General features: G+C 55.5%; 2 protein-coding genes across 9 annotated transcripts; one reads left to right on the top strand and one right to left on the bottom strand.

The window, feature by feature from the left end:
* Positions 1-255: 255 nt before the first annotated feature.
* Positions 256-4,109, top strand: A1BG (alpha-1-B glycoprotein). Its single transcript, XM_070558854.1, has 8 exons — positions 256-569; positions 646-681; positions 768-1,046; positions 1,488-1,760; positions 2,085-2,387; positions 2,876-3,172; positions 3,440-3,730; positions 3,939-4,109. Exons 1-8 carry the CDS (start codon positions 536-538, stop codon positions 3,944-3,946), a joined length of 1,521 nt encoding a protein of 506 aa, XP_070414955.1. The 5' UTR covers positions 256-535; the 3' UTR covers positions 3,947-4,109.
* A 2,036-nt stretch (positions 4,110-6,145) lies between these two features.
* Positions 6,146-17,473, bottom strand: ZSCAN22 (zinc finger and SCAN domain containing 22). 8 transcript variants are annotated; one of them, XM_070558855.1, is made up of 4 exons: positions 17,201-17,360; positions 16,394-16,581; positions 13,753-14,205; positions 6,146-11,226 (listed from the first exon to the last, which is right to left on the bottom strand). In XM_070558855.1, exons 3-4 carry the CDS (start codon positions 14,150-14,152, stop codon positions 10,148-10,150), a joined length of 1,479 nt encoding a protein of 492 aa, XP_070414956.1. In that variant the 5' UTR covers positions 14,153-14,205; positions 16,394-16,581; positions 17,201-17,360; the 3' UTR covers positions 6,146-10,147. The 8 variants fall into 8 exon arrangements, with proteins under 8 accessions (XP_070414956.1, XP_070414962.1, XP_070414957.1 ...); XM_070558856.1 differs by having other exon boundaries at positions 8,613-11,226; positions 17,360-17,472; XM_070558859.1 differs by having other exon boundaries at positions 8,613-11,226; positions 16,394-16,451; positions 17,360-17,463.
* Positions 17,474-17,627: the final 154 nt, after the last annotated feature.

The following is a 17,627-nucleotide window of genomic DNA, read 5'->3' as shown; positions in this document are numbered from 1 at the left end:
ATCATTTTATTATTCATTATTCATTTTACTTACATGTTATTGTTTGCTATTGCTTTATATCGCTTATTTTTTTTTTAAGGTTTTTAAATTTTTCCTTTTTCTCCCCAAAGCGCCCCAGTACATAGTTGTATATTTTCAGTTGTGGGTCCTTCTGGTTGTGGCATGTGGGATGTCACCTCAGCATGGCTTGACGAGCAGTGCCATGTCTGCGCCCAGGATCCGAACCGGTGAAACCCCGGGCTGGCGAAGCCGAGTGCGCAAATCCAACCACTGGGCCACGGGGCCAGGCCCTATCACATATTTTTTAATTATCATTTTTATTTTTTACTGTTAACTTAGTTTATTAGTTACTCATAATTATTGATTACTGTTATTGCTGAGCCTCCCGAGGCTACAGTGGTTCGCCCTTTGTCCCCACCGGCTGCACCCCACCCCCGTTCGGGGCAAGATAACAGGCGGGAATAAGTCAGCACCCCTGCTGCCCTCTCCGGCCTTGTCCCTGCAGACACTGCCCGGGTCTGGAGCAGTGGGCACCATGTCCTCGCTGGCCGCCCTCCTGCTGTTCGCGGGTGAGGTGTGGGGCTGGGGTCCATGGGTGGGCTGGGTGGGAAGCACAGGACTGGCCTCACCTGCGTGTCTCCTCAGGTCTGTCCCTGGGCCCAGCCACTGAGGCGGCCGTCGGTGAGTGTGGGGTCTGGGGGGGGGCGGGTGGGCCGCCCGCAGGGCTGAGCCCCCAGCCCATGCCCAGCTCTCATCTGGCCCCACAGTATTTGACCCCAAGCCAGCCCTGTGGGCAGAGGCCGACTGGCAGCAGGAGCCCTGGACCAACTTGATGCTGACCTGCCAGGCCCGCCTGCAGACCAAGGACTTCCAGCTCTTCAAGGATGGGGTGGCCCAGGAACCTGTGCAGGTTGGCTCACCCACCATTGAGCACCAGTTCCCACTAGGAGCAGTGACCAGTGACACCCGGGGCCTCTACCGCTGCCGCTCTGGCTTGGACAGCGGCTGGACCCAGCTGAGCAACCTGGTGGAGGTGACTGGAGCAGGTGAGCAGAAGCTTTGTGGGGCCAGTGGCTGCAAGAGGCGCCTCCCTCCCTCCACTCCTCACTCTCCTTGTCTTCTTTTTCCCTCCCCCTCCCAAGCAGCTAGGTAGCCTTGGGCAAGTCACCTGATATCTCTGAGCCTGAGTTTCCCCATCTGTAAAGTGAGGATTATGCTTGTACTGAACCCAGCAGATTGTGAGGAATAAATGACTGAGTCCCCAGAAAGTGCTTATGGCAGGCCTGGCACACAGTGGGGTCCTTACTGCATCTTCCTCTAGTTTTACACCTCTGTCCCCACCTGTCCCTGCCTCCCTTTTCCCCAACAATGCCTTCCATCTCCCCATCTCCCTTACACTTTCATGAGTGTGGAGGTCCAGGTCCGGCTGGGCCACCCATGTCTCCTAAGTCATGCAGAACCAGCTACCAACTCTGCCCCACCTGCAGAGTCCCTGCCCCCACCCTTGCTCTCGACTGAGCCTGTGTCCTGGATCACACCGGGCCTGAACACAACGCTGCGGTGCCAAGGGGGGCTTCGGGGTGTTACTTTCCTGCTGAGGCGGGAGGGCGACGACCAGTTTCTGGAGGTGGCTGAGGCCCCTGAAGATGTGGTGGTCACCTTCCCGGTCCACCGGGCTGGCAACTACAGCTGCAGCTACCGGACCCACGCAGCAGGAGACCCCTCTGGGCCCAGCGCCCCTGTGACTATCGAGGAGTTGGGTGAGTGTGTGGGCCGTCCCAGAGGGCTTCCAGGGGTAGCAGGCTCCTGGAGGACAGAGCTGCGTCTACCTTGACCCTCAGCCCTGAATACCCCTGCCCAGGACTGGGTCTGGGAAACTGGTCACACAGTTGCCTGGATCACACCAGGCCTGAACAGGCACTGCTGCGCAGCGGTGGGACTGGGGATGGGCCACAAGCAGGGGTGTGCCCGGGGCTGCCACGCGGAGGTAGGGGTCTGGAGGCTGGGCTGACCGTAGCTTTCCCAGGGAAGGGTCCCACCGCGGGGTGGCCAGACTCGCCCCAGCGCCCCTCCCCGCCCCGCAGCCGCGCCCCCGCCGCCCGTGCTGCGTGTCCAGGAAGCTTCAGCCCAGGTCCTGCGCCCCGGCGTGAGCCTCCGCCCCAAATGCGCGGCGCCCCTGGGCGGCGTGGACTTCCAGCTGCGGCGGGGCGAGCAGGAGCTGCTTGTGCCCATGAGCTCCGCCTATCCCGACCGCGTGTCCTTCCACCTGGACGCGCTCGCCCCGGGGGACGGCGGCCTCTACACCTGCCGCTACCGGCTGCGCGACGCTCAGAGAGCCTGGTCCTGGTCCGGGGACAGCGCGCCCGTCGAGCTGCTGCTGAGCGATGGTGAGCCCTGTGCGGGGGACGAGGGGCGCGAGGGGGGCCCGCAGGGGGGCCTAGAAGTGCAGGCTCTGGGTCGAAGTCCAGTCCCGACTCACCCGCCCGGCCTCAGTTTCTCCAACCGAGAAGGGGACAATGAGCAGCAACCTCAAGGCCCCACGAGGAATAATTGGGTCAACAGACAAGTCTGGTACAAGCCATGCAGGCGCCTCCAGCCCGGGGTCCCCTCCAGCCCCCGGGTACGTGCCGAGGGCGGCCTGTCCTGGGGCTGCAGGCCCCGCCGAGGACGCGGACGGCGCGTCGACCCCAGGCGAGGACCCTCCGAGCGCACGCCCCAGGATCGATGACAAAACACGACCCCTCCCCCCGTCTGTCTTTATAGAGAAACAAGTTAATAAGGAACAGTGTAGGCTGGGTGGGAGAGGAGGCAGCGGGACGAGGGCGGGCGCCGGGCCAGGCCCCCTCGCGCCGGGTCAGCGGCGTCCTCCCCGCAGAGACGCTCCCGGCACCCGAGCTGAGCGCGGAGCCTGCGACCCCGGACCCCGCGGCCGGCGCGCGGGTGCAGCTGCGGTGCCGGGCCCCGCGGGCCGGCCTGCGCTTCGCCCTGGTGCGCGAGGACGCGGGCGGGCGCCGGGCCCTGCAGCTCCTGAGCCCCGCGGGGCCCGAAGCCACCTTCGAGCTGAACGACGTCTCGGTGCTGGACTCGGCCAACTACAGCTGCGTCTACGCGGACCGCGCGCCGCCCTTTGCGGGCTCCGCGCCCAGCAAGGCCGTGGAGTTGCGCGTGCGCGGTGAGCGGCTCCCCCCACCCCGCACCGCACCCCGCCCCGTGTCTCCCCTAGGTCCCCGCGGGGCGAGTCCCGCCCCCAGGCCGCGGTGGGCGGTGCCCTCGGCCGGGAGCCTGTCCCCTAGCTCGTCTTCCGCCGGGTCCTGAGGCCCTGAGTGCCAGGCGCCGGGCCCCGGGGTCCCCGCAACATCCTGGGGAGAGAGGTGGCGCGGAGTCGGGCGCAGTGGCCGCGTGGGAGGGCGGCGGCCCTGACCGCCCGGCGCTCCGCCAGGACCCCCGCCCAGGCCGCAGCTCCGGGCTCTGTGGAGCGGGGCGGTGACCCCGGGCCGCGACGCCACCCTGCGCTGCGAGGGCCAGATGCCCGACGTCACCTTCGAGCTGCTGCGCGTGGGCGACACGGAGGCGTCCGCGGTGGCCCGGGCCCAGCACCGCCACTGGGCCGACCTGGTGCTGAGCTACGTGGGGCCGCAGCACGCCGGCAAATACAGCTGCCGCTACCGCGCCTGGCGGCCCACCGCCTTCCAGTCCGAGCTCAGCGACCCTGTGGAGCTCCAGGTGGCCGGTGAGGTCCCACTGGGTTCGTCCTCCCGCTTGGCCGGCTTGTGCCCCTCCGCCGGGCACACCTGCCTCGCCTGCCGTGGTGCGAGGGTCTTGGCTGGCAGGTGACCAAGCCATTTCCCTGAGGGGCCTCAATGAGGTCTGCCCTGATTTCACCAGGGAGGAGCACACGGGATACCTGCTTAACCTTCTCTTTTGTCGAATTTGTCTAGGAAGTTGATCCAGCTGCGACACGGGCTGCTGATGGGGTCCTTGGGAAGTACTTTCTCCAGTCTGGGTCACATCCCTCTTGCTGCAGCTGGAGGCTGGATTCCCTCTCAGGGGCTGGAGGGCTCTCTCTCATTCCTCCCAGGAATTAATAAATGTGAAGAGAACCTTTAAAACGTGTCCTTGGCCTTTGGTGGCTCCCATGCAGGGGGGCTGGACTCCCAAGGCTGAGGGAAATGGGCTGGGATCCTGTGTGCCCAAGGTGGACATGCTCTGGGTTGGATCCTGAGGGAAGAGGGGCTGAGGATTGAGGATTGGCTCCTGGGCCCACATTTTTCAAGACCCCCTTCTTCCATCAAGCTGCCTCCCACTCCCCAGACACCTCTGCAGGGTCCCCAGCAGGTGTGGGTAGGTAGCTTGAGGCTCCAGACATTTTTTTTTTTTTGAGCATACAAACTACAGCCAGGCCTTAGTGCACAAAATGCAAGCTCAAAGGAGCATAAAGGAGGACCAGGAGGAGACAGAGTCCAGACCCACGGAGGCGGGAGTGGGCCCTGGTGGCCCAGCCAACGCAGCCCCCTCCACCACCTGGACAGATGTTCCTTGCAAGGCAGGACCTCGCATTGGGAGGCAGGGTCCCAGCTCCAGGACTGCTTGGCTACACTCACTGGGAACCTCAGGCGAGTGACCTGCCCACTCTGGCCTGTGACCGAGGGGTGGAGGGCCCTTTCACATCTGTGCTACTGTAGGGCCAGCCCAACACCTACCAGCTAGTTTCCTCACAGGGTGGAGGTGCGACCTTTTGACCCCAGCCACCCCCTCTCCTGCAGCGAGGAAACCCAGTCAGTGAGGCCCCTGTGCGAGGCAGGAGGGCTGGGCAGAAGTGACCCCAGAGGCCCACTGCTGTCAGTCTAGCTAGGGGCTTATCAATTTTATTAATCTTTTCAAAGAACTAAATAACTTTTGGCTTTGCTCATTTTTTCTCCTTTCTTTTTTGTGGATCTCTACTTGGACCATTACTATTCGCTTCCTTCTACTTCTGAATTAATTTGTTCTTTTTCACTTTCTTCAGGTGGAAACTTAGATCATTGCTTTTTTGGGGCAAACATCAGTAACAGCTTAAATTAGGCTTAAAAATAGGCTTCTATTGTTTAAATCATAGGAAATTACTTCTTTGTGGATAAAAATTGTCAAACATTAGCAACTTCATCAATTACATCCAGTTGGTTGATGGTGTTGCTCAGTTCTGTATCCTTACTGATTTTCTGTCTCCTTGTTCTATTCATTCTAGAGAGGGGGGTGTTGAAGTCTCCAACTATAACTGCAAATCTGTGTATTATTTCCTTTCAGCTGTATCAGTTTTTGCTCCCTGTATTTTAAGGCTCTGTTGTTAGGAGCATACATATTTGAAACTGTTATGGCCTCTTGGTGAATTGACCCTCTCTCAGTATGTATTGCCCCTCTTTATCCTGGTAGTTTTCCTTGTTCTGAAGTCTACTTGGTATGATATCATACAGTTGCTCCAGCATTCCTTGATTAGTTTTTGTATTCTATATCTTTCTTCACCCTTTTACTTTAAACTTACCTATATTGTTATATTTAAAGTGGGTTTCTTATTTTTTAAAAATTCATTCTGGAAAACTCTTTTAACTGGTGTATTTAGACCATTTACATGTAATAGAGTTATTGATATGTTTGGATTTGGGTCTACCTCCTTCCGTTTTCTATTTGTTCCTTCTGTGATCCCTGTTTCCCTTTTCCTGCCTTCTTTTGGGCTATTTAAATATTTTGTGGGTTCCATTTTATTTCATCTATTGAATTTTTTATCATCTCTTTGTATAGTTTTTTTTTAGTGATTTCTTTAAGGATTACAATATGTGTACTTAACTCTTCACAGTCTACCTAGAATTAATTTTACCACTTGAAGTGGAAAGGAGAAGCGGTGTTACTACACAGACCTTCTTACCCTGCCCTCTTTTTTTTTTTTTTTAAAGATTTTATTTTTCCTTTTTCTCCCAAAGACCCCCGGTACGTAGTTGTGTAATTTTAGCTGTGGGTCCTTCTAGATATGGCATGTGGGATGCCGCCTCAGCATGGCTTGATGAGGAGTGCCATGTCCGCACCCAGGATTCGAACCGGTGAAATCCCGGGCCTCCGAAGCAGAGCGCGTGAACTTAACCACTCGGCCACGGGGCCGGCCCCTCCTGCCCTCTTTTTAAAACAAATTTTATTTAGTACACTAATGGTTCTTCTTTGAGGTATAAGTTATATACAGTAAAAAGTACAAATCTCAAATACATCACTGACTGAATTTTCATGCTCTCTCCTCTTTGCCTTGTAGTTCTCGCATACACATCAATGTGGGTGAAAACCCTTCCTGACAATGTTACCAGTTTTGCTCTCAACAGCCATACATATGCTAAAGATCAAATATCTGAAATCTGTTACTCTTTCTTCCTTCTCGAAGTTTCAGTTTTCCTTATGTGATCATTTCCCTTCCAGCAAAATAACTCCCTGCAGCATTTCTTTTAGAGCAGGCCTGCTGGCAACAGACTGTCTTAGTTTTGCTCCATTTGAGAACGTTTTGATTTTGCTTTCATTCTTCAAGTGTATTTTTATTGGATAAAGAATTCTGGATTGACAGCTCCTTTTTTCTGCCTTTAAAAATGTCGTTTCTCTGTTTTCTGGCCTTCTTGATTTCTGATGAGAAACCCATGATCTTTTGTATCCATCTGTATGCAATGCATAGTTTTTCTCTGGCTGTTTTCAAAAATTTTAAATTTGTTTTCAGTTTCCAACAGTTCGGTTATGATATGTCTGGGCATGGATTTCTTTGGGATTACGCTGTTTTGGGTTCACTGAGCTTTCCAAACCTGTAAGTTTATACCTGTTGGCAAATTTGGATAATTTCCAGCCATTATTTCCTAAATATTCTCTCTGCTGTCATCACAAAGAATGTGGCAGCATTTCTAGCCACACTTATGGTTCCATCAGTTTCTCACTGTGATTCTGTCCCATAATAAGGCTCTTGTGACCTATCTGGTTTAAAATATTACATCTTCCTAATGCATTGTTCCTTTTATAAAAATAGAGTGATCTTCTGACCTTAATAATGCTTTTCTGCATTAACATCTGTTTTGTCTGAATTTAACACAGCTCCATTGGCTTCTGCCAGCCTCGTGCCTGCCCCATACATCCTTTCCTCTTCCTCTACCCTCAGCTTTTCCACTTAGAGGAGCAGAGCAGAGGGGTGTCTCTTCTAAAGAGCACGTGTCTGGATGTGAAAGAAATTCCGTCTGCTGGTGTTTGTCCTCCCTGGTTTGTGAGAGCACTAGAGCTTTGAAATTGCTGGCGTATTTGGATGTGCTCTCGAATCTGGCGGTGTAAACTGGGCTGGACACCTACACCCTCTGACCCCTCGTCCTCTCCTCTATCAAACGGGATGGTTGAGCTGCCCTCAGTGTTGTGTGAGGATTAAATGAGATGACATATATAAATTATTCGGCAGACTGGCCAACACATGTAGGCCCTTAATAAAGATTCCTTTTTTCCCCTGACCCTGTCCCCCTTTAGACCGACATGGGCAGACACGGACCTCACAACAAAGCGGGTGCCGGGGATGCTCAGAGCACCAGGGGGAGGGAGATTCAGCTCCTCAGGGACAGAGACGGGGAGAGTAGGGGCAGAGAGAGGTGGAGGCGTATGCTACAGGTCAGAGCCAGTGGCCAGGCCCGGGGTCAGTGCTGTACAAAGCACGTCTTACGATTCCACTTTATAGGCGAGCAGCCACCGAGGTTTGAGGAAGTCACTTATCCATGGTCCCAAAAGCAGCACCGGGAGGAGTGGGGCTCTGCGGCCTGACCTTAGGCCCACGTCTTTTCCGCCCCCTGCAGCCTGTCAGAGGCCTGTGCGATAACTTCCCTGGGAACGGGTGCCTGTTGTCGCTGTTTTTCCCTGTCTGTTGACTTTTCGCTCAGTCTCCCCTCGGCGGTACCTGTGTTTGGATGTTTCTGGGACTCTCAGAGACCCTGACACCAGACCTGTCTCCCTGGCTCTCAACCTTCCTGTTCTCTTTTTTTTTTTTTTTTGAGGAAGATTAGCCCTGAGCTAACTGCTGCCAATCGTCCTCTTTCCGCTGAGGAAGACTGGCCTTGAGCTAACATCCATGCCCATCTTCCTCAACTTTATATGTGGGATGCCTACTACAGCATGGCGTGCCAAATGGTGCCATGTCCGCACCTGGGATCCGAACTGGCGAACCCTAGGCCGCCGAAGTGGAACGTTTGCACTTAACCGCTGTGCCACCGGGCCGGCCCCAGAACCTTCCTGTTCTCAACCTCACTTCTCTTTCGGTCTTTGTGTCTCTGTTTACTCAAGACACAGAGGGAATGACTCCAAGACACAGGAAAAAGACAGGGAGAGAAGGTGGCGATGACTGTGCACAACAGTGTGGTGGGTCAGATGGCTCACATGCGATGGGATCATCAGAGACACAGAGAAAGAAGACTGATGCCCTGACAGTTAGGCACAGAGGCTGTGACCTCCAGTTACAGACATGGACCCTGAAAGAGGAACAGGGATACAGAACTGTGAGGGAAGGCCAGGGAGCACGTTGACGGGACGCTGGCAACCACTGCGCCCACGGCACCAGGGGATCCTGGGGCGACAGAAAGGGTGGACTCAGTACAATAGCGTTTTATTGAGGCCACTGCAGGCCAGGTTTGTCTAAGTGCTGGGGCCCTGAGGAAATCAGACCATCCCAGCCCTGCAGGGCCCACAGTTGGCAAGGAGACAGTGCAGGGTGGAGCATGGTGGCTGCCTCTGGGAAGGTACCACAGTGCATTCGTTCAACAGACAGGGGTCAGGGCCTATTGCATCCTGTGTGCTGTGGATGCTGAGAATAAGACATGGCCCCTGCTCGTGGAAGCTCCCAGTGTCCTTGGGAAGCAGACTGTGAGCTCTGCAGGGAGTAAACACAACATGGCAGGAGGCGTGAGCAAGGTAAGGAGGTAACGCTCTGGAGCAGAGGCAGGCTGAAGTTGGCTTGAGGAGGTGGGTACACTTTGGGGAGGAGATTTGAAACATCTTGGAGGAAAGCGGAGGGGAGGATTCCAGGCACAGGTAAGAAGGCACATAGGCAGGAAACAGTATGGCTTCTTCAGGAACCACATGCAGTTCCACGTGGCTGGTGGAGGGAAAGTAGGACCATGCAGGGAGGTGAGGCCAGGCACCATGTCACGAGCGATCATGAATGGCAGGGGAATATCCCAGGGGGCAGTACTTTGAAACCATGTTCATGTCACTGCACACCCAGAGAAATGACAATATTCATATGCACATATGAGGGTCACTGGAGAGGTTGCTTGGGGCCCAAAGCACCTTAGATCTTGGCAGACTTGTAACCCACTCAGGAATCTCTGCTGTAGGAGGTGACGCATCAGAGAGCCTTCCACTGTGGAGTGACACTATCAGATTTGAGTTGTAAAAAGAGTCTCCTGGAGGCCAGTGTGGAGAATGAAACAGCAGAGGGTGGGGAGTGGAGAATGAAGGCAGAAAGGGGTCAGGGAGGAGACTCCTGCGGGAATCCAGATGTGAGGCAATGAGGGCTCACATAAGCTCACGATAGTGAAGAAGATGGACTAGAGGTGAGTTTTAGGTAAAACCAACAGGGCTGATGATTCATGGGATGTCGAAGGAGGCAGGAGGGAGCAACGGAGGCCGCACAAGTGTCAAGCAGTGCCTTCACTTGAGACAGGGAGAACGTGAGAGACTGTGGGTCTGGAGAAGGCCTCACAGAAGAGACAGACCCACAAATCGGCCTTGGAGTCAGACATGAACAGGGGGAGTGAAAGAGGAGCTGTGAAGGCACAGAGGTGGGCGTGGGCAGGCATCCCTCCTGCGCTGAGCAGGAGAGGAACAGGCAAGAGCAGCCACATGGCAATGTGAAGCTGGAGCCCCTTTTCCCAGAGCATCTTGGGACCACAGAGTCCTGATAGAAACTTCATTCCGACTGGCCCTGCTCTGAGGCCTCCATCCGAGTCCTCAAAGGCAGAGTTGTTCCCAGACAGCCCCAGAGTCTGCCCTTAAGCACCTTATCATTTTGGAGGACTCACCGATCACCCACCCTATTCCTCTGGGCTCTTTCGGAAGCGAGGGCTCCTCTCAGGTGTTGAGCCTCCACGGGAGGCTGTGCTGTGTCCCAGGGGCTCTCCAGTCACGGCAGCACCATGATGTGGATCCTCAGGTGGACCATGAGGGCCGAGCTGCGGCTGAAGGCCTTCCCGCAGTCGCGGCACTTGTACGGCTTCTCACCCGTGTGGGTCCTCTGGTGCTCGATGAGGGAGGAGCTCTGCGCAAAGGCCTTCGGACAAACCTGGCACTGATACGGCTTCTCTCCAGAGTGGATTCTCAGATGGCGGATAAGGGCCGAGCAGTCACTGAAGGCTCTCCCACAGGCATCGCACTTGTAGGGCTTCTCCCCCGTGTGGATGCGCTGGTGCTGGGTCAGGTGGGTGCTCTGGCTGAAGGCCTTGCCGCACTCATCACACTCGTAGGGCCGCTCCCCTGTGTGTACCCGCTGGTGCTGGGTGAGGTGGGTGCTTCGGCTGAAGGTTTTGCCACATTCCCCACATTTGTAGGGCTTCTCCCCAGTGTGGATCCTCTGGTGCTGGGTCAGGTGGGTGACCCGGCTGAAGGCCCTCCCGCACTCCTTACACTCGTGGGGCTTTGCCCCCGTGTGGACGACCTGGTGCTGGGCCAGGTGAGTGCTCCGGCTGAAGGCTTTGCCACACTCGCCACAGGTGTAGGGTGTCTTCCGAAAATGGCTCTTCCGGTGTGCCTCAAGGGCCGAGGGGCTCCGGAACAGTTTCCCACACCTGCCACACTTGGAGGACTTCCTCCCTGAGTCCGTGCATGGAGGCGCTGTCTTACAGCCATCCGATGGATCGAATTTCTCTTCTGAAGGAGTCTTCTCTTGTGAAGTGAAGTCTGGCCACCTGTCGGGACTGTTCTCCAAGGCACCAGATTCACAGCTGGGTTGGTCTGTGGGGGTGTCCATGTGATGCCCTGAGGTTTCCCTGAAATCCATCTTGTGGGCAACTGACTTCGTCCAGACCTCCCCTGAGAGTCCTGCCCGCCTCTCGGAGCTGCTCTCAGCTTCGCAGGCATCACCAAAGACGGGTCCCAGGGAGTCACTGCCCACAAGGGTTTCGGTGGCCCTGTCTGACGCCTCTGACTCTTCCAAATCGCTCTGCTTGCAGCTGGCCTCGGAGAGCTCAGCTCCAGGCTCCTGTCCTGAAACGACCCGAACCACAGCATCAGCACTCCTTCCCGCCCAGGCCACCCCTACTCTGCCAGGGGTCTGGCCTCACTCTGCATGGGGAGACGTGGCCACTCCTGACATTTGGCCCCATTTCCAAAGGAAAGTTTCTCATCTGGGGTCTTAGATGACAAAAGCACACAGGGCTGTCCTCCCACAGCATCAAAAACTGCATCACAGTTTCCGATCCGTGCCCCCTTCCCCCAAAACTCTCCATTCTCCAAAGCTCCTGATCTTGGCTCAAGCGTCAGAAGGAAAACCCTGAGGTTCAACTGAGCTGAAAGCGCGCGAGGCGCGAGGGGTCGGACAGCCGGGCGCCTGCGCACTTGCTCCCAGTGCAGCAGGGTGGCTCCGTCACCCCCGCCCCGCCCTCCAGGCCACGGGGGCAGGTGCTCAGCCGGTACTGGCTGCATGAGGGGTCCTCCTGGGGGCCGGCGTGGGGACATTTCCCACAGTAGACTCTATCTTGAACCCCGAGTAGACAACTGCCACTGCGGCAAGTGGCTGAAGCGCTCCCCCGCCCTGGCCTCCCGGAGCCCCGCTCTTCAGCAGGTGCTGTGCCGACTGATTGGGCTCTGGGCTGCCGGAGCCACGTCGCGTAGAGGGTAGAGGCCTGCCCACCCCTTGATGGCGCACGGGCACGGGGGATGTGCAATCCTCATCGTTTGTGGGACAGATCTGGAAGGGGGGAGGGGCGGGATGACTGCCGCCCAAGTCCACAGTGCGCCCCCCTCCAGGGCCCTGGGCAATCTTGCCCTCCTCTGGGCCTCAGTTTCCCCATCTGTAGGAGAGGGATGCTATACTGCTCGCCTCCCAGGGCTGCTGGCCATCTTATCAGGCTCTTATCCTGTGCTTGGCTCCAGTGCAGCAGGTAACTTTTGTTGCCTCATTTCAGCTTCACGATGCTCTCAGGAGGCACAGCCACGACTGCACTTCAGACAAGGAAACTGAGACCCAGCTGAGGGAGGGTCTCGAGTAACTGGTACAAAATCACATGATTAGCTCAGAGAGGTTGAGGAACCTGTACAAGATCACACAGTTAATTTGGTGGCCACGTTGGGATTTCAGCTCTAGCATCTCCTCCTCCTTGAGGTCCATAGTCTCCCCTCACTCCCCATCCTCCCCAGCCCCATGCTGGGCCCTGCCTCCCCCTTTCTTCCTCTATTCCAGAAAGATCCTACCCCCTTCTCTTCCCAGAATGCACTGGTACATATCACACCACCAGGCCCTGGCCCCACCATTCCCTCTGCCCGGACCACAGGCTCGCTCTTGTCATTTCAGCACTGTTTTCCCTTTTCTCTGAAGACTTTGTTGACCCTACAGGAGGATAGGACCACTCCCTCCCTCCCCAACCCTGTGACATGGGCCTGGGTGTAGCTGACGGGGCCAAGGGAGGGCACCTGACCAACCTCTTCCAGAAAGGTCTGTTTCTCAAGGAGCTGGACAAATTGTCCTAACAGCTACCGTTACTGCATGTCACTCTGTGCCAGGCAGCGTCCCACATGCTGCACAACTACTGCCTCGTTTATACCCCTCAGTGACACTGAGGTGCGTACTGCAGCACAGTCCCCATTACTGACAGGGAAACTGTGGCACAGAGAGTCACATGGCCAGGAGGAGGCAGAGTGGTGGCTGCATCTCCCAGGGCTCAAGGATTCCTGCGTCTCCAGACTTCATGTTCCTCTAGCCCACACCTCCCTGGCACCTGGCACACCCATCCCCACTCGCACCCCTGCTACCGTCAGGCTGGGCCCTTCTGGGAGAAGGCTTCACTCCTGCCTTACTATCCCAGGGCTGGGTCCTCCCTGTGTCCCATGGGACCTCCCCAGGCTGGGACATCTGTGTGGGTCTCACGACAGTGCCCACCCCAGCCTGGGGCAGGTCTGACCCACCCAGATCCTGAAGGCCAGCATGGAGAGGGCTCAGAGGGGGTGCATGGGGACACCTGGCGTCTCTGTCCCCACCCCACCTCAGGCATCTGGCCCCCTCATCTGATTCCAGCAGCTTCATTTTCCTTTGGGGAACTGCCCTTGCTCATGTCAGTCCTTGGGATGTGGACAGCCAAAGATAAGCACAAGACCCGGCCAGTTCAGGGGGCTCAGCCCAGGGGCCTTTCGCTGTTGTCCCCCTGGTGTTTCTACATTGTAAGACACAAGCCTGGCATTGCTGGACCAACTTTGTCCCCTTTGGAGAGAGAAGCTACCTAAGAACAAAGCTAATATAGGAAAGCCCAGTTCCCTGACGACAGAGTCCTGATGCTTTCCACCAGGCTCCAGGATACAGTCAAGAAGCCTCCCGACTCGCTTAGGTCAGTTTGAGCTGGGCTTTTGGTCTTTAGCAATCAGAACAGATCTGTTTAGCATGGCATGTAAGAGTTTGGGTGAGGTACAGATGTGAGAACAAGGGTGTGAGTGACCCCAAACTCAAACCCTGCACCCCCATGTTCCAGTCCAGGCTCTGCCCCAGTGTGCTGGGAACACCCACCCGTCGCTCTCCCTCACCTCTCTTGTCCAGTGCCTGAGTCAGATCCTCCACCAGCACGGCAGCCTCCTCGCCGCTCTTGGGACACTGGGCCCCCACCCAGGACTGAATCTTGGGGGGCAGTACGCCCAGGAACTGCTCCAGCACCAGCAGCTCCAGCATCTGCTCCTTGGAGTGCGCCTCAGGCTGCAGCCACTGGCGGCACAGTATGCGGAGCTGGGCCAGGGCCTCGTGTGGGTTGGATGCTTCCTCATAGCAGAAGTGCCGGAAGCGCAGACGTGCAGCCTCCGGGTGGGCAGTGTGGCCAAGGCTGGGTTCCTGGAGCTGGGAGAGGATAGCCTCCTCGTCCTCCACCTTCACTCGTAGGAAGCCATCCTGTTCCCAGGGCACAGGGTTCAGGGGGCTCTTGGGGATGGCCATCGGGCAGCAGCACCCCAGTGAGACACGAGATGACTGGAGCCTTGAAACTGGGTCTGCAGGAAGGTCAGAACTTTGTCATCGTGCGGAACTTGGGGCCCCGCCTCACACCTGCTGAGCAGGGCAGATGTGGGCTTGGGGCCTGTGAGATGTGACTCCCTCTCACAGAGACACAGGGGACCAAAGTAATGAGGACGGCGCCCACTCGTGTGGAGCACTGTTCTAAAGGCTCACATATAGGAACTCATTTAAAATTCACAACAGACTCGGGAGGGGGGAACTTTCTTTCCATTTTTTACATATGAAAACAGACACAGAGGAGGCAAACATGCCCAGAGTTTCCCAGATAGTGAACAGATGAGCAGTTGCTGAGCTGCAAACCCAGGCAGTCTGACCCCATGGCCGGTCGGCTTGAGGCCAGCTCCCCCAACAGAGCCGGCTCTCTCCCGCTCACACGTGCCGGGGGGGAGCCGCACGGTCACTCACTCACTTTATTTGCTAACTATTTTGTAGCTTTTGAGATGGGTACTTAGATGAGTGACTTTCAGCCTTTCTTCTTTTCTAGTACATATATTTAAGGGTAAAAATTTCCCTCGACACAGCTTCACAAGTGTGATGTTGCATCTTCATTATCATTTACTTTAAAATATTTTCTAATTTCTGTTGTGGTTTCTTCCTGACTCATGGATTATTTAGAACTCTGCTGCTTCATTTCCAAAAAATTTGTAGTTTTCTAGTTATCTTATTATTGATTTCCAGATTAAGTCTGTTGTGCTCAGAAAATGTGCACTGGTCAATTTCAATCCTTTGAAATTTGCTGAGACTTGGTTTGTGACCCAATGTATGGTTAATTTTGGTCAACGTTCCACATACACTTAAAAATAATGCAAAGCTTTCTTAGATAAGTAACAAACAATAAAAGAGATAAACTGAACTTCATCAAAATTAAAAACTTTTGTGATTTGAAGGACACCATCAAGAAAGTGAAAAGGCAACCCATAGAATGGTAGAAAATATTTGCAAATCGTATATCTGGTAAGAGACCTATATGTAGAACAACTCCATAATAAAAAGAAAATCCAATTAAAGAATGAGCAGGGGCTGGCCCCGTGGCCGAGTGGTTAAGTTCGAGCACTCCGCTGCAGGCGGCCCAGTGTTTCGCTGGTTCGAATCCTGGGCACGGACATGGCACTGCCCATCAAACCACGCTGAGGCAGCGTCCCACATGCCACAACTAGAAGGACCCACAATGAAGAATATACAACTATGTACTGGGGGGCTTTGGGGAGAAAAAGGAAAAAAACAAAAATCTTTAAACAAACAAAAAAGAATGAGCAAAGGATTTGAATATACATTTCTCCAAAGAAGATATTCAAATGGCCAACAAGCACATGAAAAGATGCTCAACATCTTTAGCTACCAGAGAAATGTCAATCAAAACCACAGTAAGACAGCATTTTACACCTGCTAGGACAGCTATAATCAAAAAGACAGATAACAAGTGTTGGCTCTTGAGCCACGGCCTTGGGCACAGGGAGAAGTGAGTTAGTAAAATAAGACCACAACTTGCAGTTAAGCTGCGTTCTAGCTCCTAACTCCACCGTAAAGCTCACTGGAGCCTCTCATCACCTTGCCTTGCTATTATCCCCATGCCTCTCAGCCTTTGTCCCTTTTATTCTCCTGTCCTAAAATCCCTCTCTGCACCTGACTAATTTCTTCTAGTCCACCAGGCCCCACTTCAGTGGCTATCTTCTCCAAGAGCCGTCCCAGCACCTGGGAGTAGGCTATGTATCCTTCCAGGGCCCCGGGGCTCTCTTGCCCCAGCTCCATGTTGTAACCATGTGTTTCCCCAGAGAGACCAGGCGGCTGGAGCCGCAGTGCCCAGGGCCCGACCCAGAGCAAGTGCACAGCACACAGGTGCTGAGCAAATGGAGGGACCAGGAAAGGCTGGGCATGGTGATCCACAGACATGGGGAATTGTACAGGGGAGGGGAACAAGGGTGGCAGGGACAATAAATGCAGCAACAGCTTCCAAGATCCCTCTGCACCCCTGGAGCCCTGTTCTGGAAAATCCCTGATGACAGTCTCCGAGAAATATGTACGTGGGCCTACCTAGGCCCACCCCCAACATGCCGACCTCACCTCAGGTTGAGGTCCCTGCATCCACGACCACTCAACCAACTGAGCAGAATGGTCCTTCCGTTTCTCACTTCTCACTTGTATCAACCTGCTAACAACACCTACCTCAGGGGGTTGCTGCGAGGTTACCCAAGGCAATCCATGACAGGCGTCCAGTACCAGCCTGGCACACAGAAAGCATGCGGTGAACACCCAATCCAATGCATTCACAGCCCCTGCCAGACTTAAGCCTGCAGGTGCTGGGGGACATATCCACAAACCCAGCTGAGCGACCGCTGGTCACACAATGTCAGCTGCAGACATGGCAAAGCACAAATTTGCTGTCACATACTTGATAAACTCTCTGCAAATGACCCAAACTTTAGTCCCTCTGATAAAACCTCAGTCAATGACATAGTTATACATACACACCCTATCTCAGGCACAGTCTGTCAGCCATACCCCAAAATATACCCAGGCACACACCATTTCTCAGTGTCACTCACGGTCAGTCAAGAAAACGCAGGCCTCACAGCATCTCCCTGACACAGTCGTTCATCATCTCTCAGTCACCACCTCGCCCAGTCAGATCCACAGAGCCTCCCAGACACACCCGAATCACACACAGGCATCACCCACCCTCTCACTCCCAATATCACACAACCCACCTACACAGTCTCAAACAACCATCTCCGTCGGCCGCACACTGGGTCGGGTCAGACGCTCATCATGTCATTCGATTACACACTCCCAAGCTGGCAGTCAGAAGCACGCCCGAGATGAGTCAGACACACCATCTATCAGACACGTACACACAACTGGTCAGTCAGTTGGTCCACATTCAATCAGTTAGTTCTACACTTCGTCTGTCCCTCGGTCCCACGCTCTGTCCGTCAGTCCGTCCCACACTAGACCCGTCGGTCCCGCGCTCACAGTCCGTCAGTCGGTCAATGCGCGGTTCGTCGTCAGCCCCTCACTCTCCGTCCGCGGGTCGGTCCTGTGCATCTCCCACCGGCCACCGCACCGTCGCGGCTTCCGCGCCTGCAGTGTTTCTCTCCCGCCCCAATCCCGGCGGGACCCACCCAGACCCACCTCGCCCCAGCAGCGGGCGGACACTTCCGGGAGCGGACTCGGAGGTGCGGGAATGACCAACCCACCCGCGCGCCCGCTCACCGGTACCACAACTCCCATGATGCGCCGCGCTGCTCACTCGGCGCGCCTGCCCGCAGAGACCACAACTCCCAGCATGTCCCGCGTCTCACGCTCCACGGCCAGTGCGCCCCTCCTCTGGACTACAATTCCCAGAAGGCACCGCCCCCCAACCCCATACCTCGCCCACCACCCCCACCCCGCCCCGAGC

The sequence above is a fragment of the Equus przewalskii genome, chromosome 9 (genome assembly GCF_037783145.1).
Source record: "Equus przewalskii isolate Varuska chromosome 9, EquPr2, whole genome shotgun sequence".
NCBI lineage: Eukaryota > Metazoa > Chordata > Mammalia > Perissodactyla > Equidae > Equus > Equus przewalskii.
This window is presented reverse-complemented; position numbering and strand designations above follow the sequence as displayed.